At 38.3% G+C, this 6,439-nt stretch overlaps 1 protein-coding gene across 2 annotated transcripts in view; it reads right to left on the reverse strand.

The window, feature by feature from the left end:
- The window catches only part of LOC143020726 (uncharacterized), a 27,140-nt gene extending 21,509 nt beyond the window's left edge, over positions 1–5,631 (reverse strand). The window contains exons 1-3 of one of the 2 annotated variants that reach the window (XM_076177422.1): positions 5,473–5,631; positions 1,560–1,660; positions 923–1,069 (exon numbers count right to left, since the gene is read on the reverse strand). In XM_076177422.1, coding sequence (XP_076033537.1) covers positions 923–1,069; positions 1,560–1,660; positions 5,473–5,515 — 291 coding nt within the window. In that variant the 5' untranslated portion in view covers positions 5,516–5,631. Of the gene's footprint in view, positions 1–922; positions 1,070–1,559; positions 1,661–5,292; positions 5,316–5,472 lie in introns of those variants that run through there. The other variant, XM_076177423.1, reaches the window with a different exon arrangement.
- Positions 5,632–6,439: the final 808 nt, after the last annotated feature.

Here is a 6,439-nt window from a genome sequence, read left to right on the forward strand (position 1 = left end):
TCAAGAGTTTTTTAGATAGTAGTAGAGCCTGTTAGAATTAGAAATGGAAAGAGCAAGTGGTCTGAGATAAAGATAGGACTGCAACAGGGGTGTGTCATGTTGCTATGGCTGTTCAATGTGTACATGGACAGGATGGTGGAGGAGGTAAATGCAAGGGTAATAGGCAGGGGACTGGAGATTGTTAAAGAAAATGAAGAAAAGTGGGAGATGAGCCAGTTGTTTACTGACCAAGGACGAGATGGATGGGGTGAAAGGGGTGTTGAACAAGAGGGGAATGTCTGTTGAGCAAGGACGGGAGAAGGCAGGAGACAAGGGTAAGTGGAGAATGGATGTGTATAGATGACACTGATGCAAGGAAGGGAGGGTGTAGGGGATGGGGGGATGTAGGGAGTGGTTATAAATTAATGATATTTTGACACAGCCCAAAGGAATTTCTTCAGTCTTCTCTGCATGAGAGGAGGGAGGGGGGTCTGCCAATTAAGTGAAATGGCCTTGCTGTGTGCTGTCTTGCTGTATTGCTTCTGACTCAGGACAGTAGGGTGAATACAGGGATGACCCATCATCCATGAGGAGCTTGGATGAGAGTGGGGAAAGGGTGGTGGATGGGAGTGGAATGGGTGGGAATGGGTGCTTGCCTTTTGACTTGTTTACCTCCCTTATAAGGAGGAAAAAGCCTTTGTTATATGGATGGATGGACCTGTTGACATATCATAGTGATTGTAATCATACTTGGTACTGGTACCAGAGCATATAAACACTAGCAGGCATTTTGAAAAATACACAAATTAGTATGAACATCACTATAATACAATGAAGTCAACATTTTCCCAATAAAGCACTTTTCTTTGAAAGTTATTCAAACATAAACAGCTCTATATCAAGTTAAACCCTAAATCATTAAGAACAATCAAGGAATACTCACTCCCAATTCTGATGTATTTGAACCTGTAGATGTCGATGAAACTGAAGAAGAATTGAATCGTGACCTGGACCTTGAGCTGTGTTTCTTCTGCGGAGAACCTTGACCATGGCTGGGAGTCAGGTTGTAAGCCCCTGGCCCAGGAACTTTCTGTCGTGGCACAAAAAAAAAATGTTAAACACAACTGGGAAACAAAAGTTGCTAACTCATGTAACAAAGCCAAAACTTAGGATCCGTAACTGCAGAGGTCATGCTTCATCAGACACAGGTGATAAGGAAATAGCAACTATGGGTGGTTATAGAAAAAATACTACCAGCTACATACCAGAGACAGCCTCTCTCTAAATAATAATAATAATAAAAAAGAGAGAGAGAGAGAGAGAGAGAGAGAGAGAGAGAGAGAGAGAGAGAGAGAGAGAGAGACAAAAGGGAAGATGAATCTAATATATAAAACTAAAGAGCTAGAGCTCATTTTGTGTGGGTTTGTGGCCAAGACCACAGGGAAACAACTGCCAAGAGGAAACCACTCCATGCAGGTCTTAGGCTTACCGGCTGTTTCTGTGTGATGCCATAGGCTAGAACAGAGCAACTACTAACACAGATTTAGATTAAAGCATAATGTGACAGAGACCCATCTTACCTCTTTTTCTTCCTTCCATCTTGCTGACTTATCAATGGAGGAGGCAACTCCTTTGGACCCCGTCTTGGGATCATACTTTGTCGGAGGAGGTCCACAGCCCTCTGCAAATTGAAAATAATTAATCATTTACAAAAATCACGTGTATAAACATTGGTTTTTTTTTCGTGGGTTTCTGATTTTAAATCCCTGTCCCTATGACAACTGGCAAGACCTCAGCCCTCATCACAGAATTCTATTGAGAAACATTGACACATTGTCATAGTTGTTTGAATGTGGGTCTGTTTCTGTCACCAGCATACATGAAAGAACTGGACACCACTTGTCAGCTTTCCTTTAGTGAAATAGTGGTAGGAAAATTGGCAATACCAATGAACCATGATGAGATGAGGTGTTGAGTCTTCTATGAGGTGACTGCATATGAGGCAATTTGAATATGTGGCCAGGCCTATTCTGTATTGGTAGTGCTGGTTGATGGCCTGAACACAGACACACTAATGAGGTTCATGCTTGTCACGGAAAGGATTTTTCCATCGAGATAATGACTGTCATTCTGTTTTGCTTTACCCAGTTCCCATTTGTCAGGGTATACTTATGAGCTTTTGGTAATATTTGAAGCTGCCGTCCTGTCATTACGTCTGCCTAAACAAGAACTATCATATTACATTCTGGATTGTGTATGGAATGGCTAAACAGTACATCAACTGAAAGACAAACAAGACTGAGTGAATACAGATAGCATCAACCAAATCAGTTGCAGATAAAACTTACTACCATATCTATCTATACTCGACCCTCCATTTACCAGACCCCAATGCAACGGATCCTCGATTTAGGGGACAAAAAGCCCTATTCGTTATAGAGCCGGACAATGTGCCAATCATCCATTGCTGCATACAGGTGTTTGATCCACATCATTCATCTGTTGTTGTGCAATATTTTAGTGGTACATCAACCCATTCCTGCACCATGCTGCCCATGAAAGAACTTTATTACTGTTCATTTATTTCATATTTACCTGTTATGTGTGTTAAAACTAATCAATAATATAATATCACCATATTATTTTCAGACACAATAAAAGAAACCAATACATGAATACCATACCAAATTGCCAACAACAGTCATTTGTCCATTATTTACCAATCCAGTCCGTCCTGTTTACATTTTGGCAGGAACGGACAGGTCCTTGCATGCATTTGTCCAATAAATGGAGGGCAGGGCCCCGACATGGGCAAGTACTGCCCCTGGGCGAGTTGTAAAGTGCCCCCCCCCCACACACACACTACCACCACTTCCACATCTGATGGTCACAAGCACGATTCACATGTAACATTCATCCACAAAACAATGTTTATACACACATCATTCATACACACAACTCATGATAAATACATTAGGGGGGAATTGGCTTTACTCTTTTCACCAAAAGTGCCGCCCCAGGGCATTGCCCCCCCCCCTCTGCCCCTCCCCTTGTCGGGGTCCTGATAAAGGGTCAAGTATATGCGCTTCTTACCCCTCATGAGGGTGGCCAGCTAAGGCATGCACCTTCCCCCCCGCCATTTACATTTTATCTCCGCTCCTTAAAACACAGATAAAACGGTGATTAAAAGAACTGTATCAACCATCACCGAATGATGACAGTAGTGCTCAGGCCATTAGAGTAGATCAAATTGACAGATCTCTTGATTTAGAATGGAAGACCAATCAATCCATTGCCCCTAGTGGGTCACATATGAAGAACTGTCACCCCAGAATGACCACATGAAAAATCGTCACCCCATGAGATCCCACCTGAAGAATTGTCACCCCAGTACGCCGAATATCAACAGTGGAATAATGATTAGGCTAGGTTAGGTTGAATGAGGGTTATGCTTATTGTCATCAACTTATATACAACCAAAAGATCGTAAACCCAGGATGGCCCACATGAAGAATCGTCACCCTAGGATAGCCCCATGAAGAATTGTCACCCTGTCGAAGTCTGGGGTGACGATTCTTCATGTGATCCCCCCTGTCTCATGCAGAGGACCTGAAGTCCACCGTGGCAGGTCGACGGGGTGGAGGGCGAGCCTGAATTCACAGAATGTCGCCTATGCCACGCTCCACTAGCCAACACCATCAAGCACTACTGCCTAGCGTGCCCCACTGTAAAACATCTAATACCCCAGGGACTACCATTAGATGCAATCTGTCGTCATCTCCTATCACAAAATAGATTACATGAAATACTTGTCCATTACCCCCGCTTTGGTGGGTTCTCATAATACCTGATGCCCTGCGTGACATCTCAGTCTTATTCCCTTTTGAATGAATGTACAATACCCAGTGTCCTATATGTTACCTGCAACTCATGTATTGTATGTGTATATATATGTGTGTGTACGTGTGTAAGCATGTGCATCCCAGTTACCTTCCCACTGTATGACGCTATTGAAAAAAAAAAAAAAAAAAAAAGGACCTGAAGTCTTCAGGTAACTGGAATCAACATCAGGATGGACATGAGAGAACTGCAAGATCATGGGAACAAAATGAAGGATGTCAAGGCCCCCGATACAAACTCAATAGCTGATGTTAATAATTAAATAATAGGTGTTTATAATACTTGATATCAAGTATTACAAACCCCTTCATTAGAATAATTCTAAAACATTTTCTAATCTTAATACCAAAGCCATGCACTCTTTTTCAGGATGTCAAAGCCCTTGATACAAACTCAATAACTGATGTTAATAATTAAGTAATAGGTGTTCATAATACTTGATATCAACTATCAAGTATAACAAACACCTTCATTAAAATAATTTCAAAACGCTCTTTTATCACCAAAGCTATACACTCTTTTTCAGTCGCATCTTTCTCTTAGAAGGTTTCGACAAGAAGTGCCACCCGCTACAAGAATAATGGTAGCAAAAGACAATAGATGTCAATGTGACTTTTGACAGTCATTTGATTGCTTTTTTATATCTTGTCACAATTAAATGTCATGTCTCACAATTCATGTTTACTGTTCACAATTTCCAGTTCTAACCCTCAAATAAATTCACTTTATCTTGTTTACTCATCAATTTTCTTTTTTGTGCAGAATTTCTGACTGTTGTTTGCCATAAGTTCAAAATGAACCATTTTCCAAATACTTGTGCTTCCCATATATTTTATGAGCAAAAAAAATGTATAATGTATACAAGTCCCATTTTTACTGGCAATCACTGTCAAGCATTTCTCTCTCATACTAACTTACAATATGAATATTTCAATACAATAATACAGATATTTTTGGTTTATTTGGTTAGTTGGAAGTGAGTAGGCCTATACTAGTTTTCCTTTTTTCCGTTGTGGTGAATCAATGGTTAGAATAGGATAGTTAGGATATAGCTAGGATAGGAGTCCTGTTAAATGTTGCTTTACATTTACATGATTATGGTTCAACAGTTTTGGTGTGCCTTAGTTTAGATATGACTATGTTCTCATTAGCACAATAAACTAAATATTTAAAGCTGTCTCTTCCCAACCACGTTTCTCAATTATCATTTCCAAGTTTCTCTGTACATTTTATGTTCCTTCATTTGGTAAATTTTTCTATTTATTTTCTTTAATCATATAATAATACATTCTGGTTCTTCTCTAGATTATCATTTATCTACTTTATTATATGTACGCTTTCTTCCGTTGGTAACTGGAAAACAAAATTTGATCATTTCCACATGAAATTCATTAACGTCATTATGTTTATTACCTTCCATAGCCTTCCCTAACTCTATGTCATTCTAGTGAGTGTAAATTAAAGTTATTTAACTGTTATTCAAGAGTGCTGAAAGGAAAAATCACGTTTGTAGTAATGCAATACAAAATGACGTGTTTCGAGTACAAGATATTCAAAATTGAAAATATCACACAACGAACCGATGACTCTTACCTGGTTCGTCATTGAACCGCTTCAGTTTTGCTTTAGAGAACATTATTCCCTTGAAATACGGTATTTCACTTACAACACATATATAAACTCAAGCTGCACTATTTAAACGAGGTACCGCGCTCCACTTCGATCCCATAAACACTAGTGTAGGATGTTTAAACTTTGTCAACCAATGAGAACGTCGCTACCTTAGAAAGTGTCCAATAAGAACACGGCTCTGTAAAATTTCGTAGCCAATCACATGTAAAGTTGAAATCAGCTGGATATATTTGCTAAATCGTGTATATTATTATTATATATTACTTTTTAATGGATGAAAACATATCTTAGTAATTTGCGTATGTATTTCAAAACTAATTCAAAATAGTATATCTTATTTCTATGCGTATTCATATGGAAAGACACTGATATTTAATATACATAAAAACCACAATTGACAACTGATTGTCAACGTAAAACATAACGGAAGCAGATTTCGACCCGCGTTATTTAAAATAGGGACAAAACCTACACCATGTGTATTTCTTTCTCATAGTAGCCAAAAATACTTGTTCATATTTTTCCGTTGTACCTGTCGTGATGGATTCGAAAGTAGATATACTGACATGCTAATTTCTATTTTCAATGACATAATGTTTAAAAAATACGCATAATTAAATGTTTATTGAACTCATAATTGTAAGATTATTCTTATTCAGGAATTTGTGTTCCAAATTTTAGGTTGAATATTTATCATATTACTATTATATTGTGAGATTACATAAACACACACACATATACAGAAATAAGAAAAAAAATATGAAAAGTCAAATCACCATTTATGTAATCCATGGGGTACTGTTACACAAATTAAAATAAAATATACACTTCTATCAAAATATACATAAATACAAACAAAATTACATATATACATGCCAATATGAATGAAGAGTGAATAAATAATTGGATGGATTACAAGTTTTGTGGA

Source organism: Oratosquilla oratoria, chromosome 40 (assembly GCF_046742065.1).
Source record: "Oratosquilla oratoria isolate Oo_2021 chromosome 40, ASM4674206v1, whole genome shotgun sequence".
In the NCBI taxonomy this organism is placed as follows: domain Eukaryota; kingdom Metazoa; phylum Arthropoda; class Malacostraca; order Stomatopoda; family Squillidae; genus Oratosquilla; species Oratosquilla oratoria.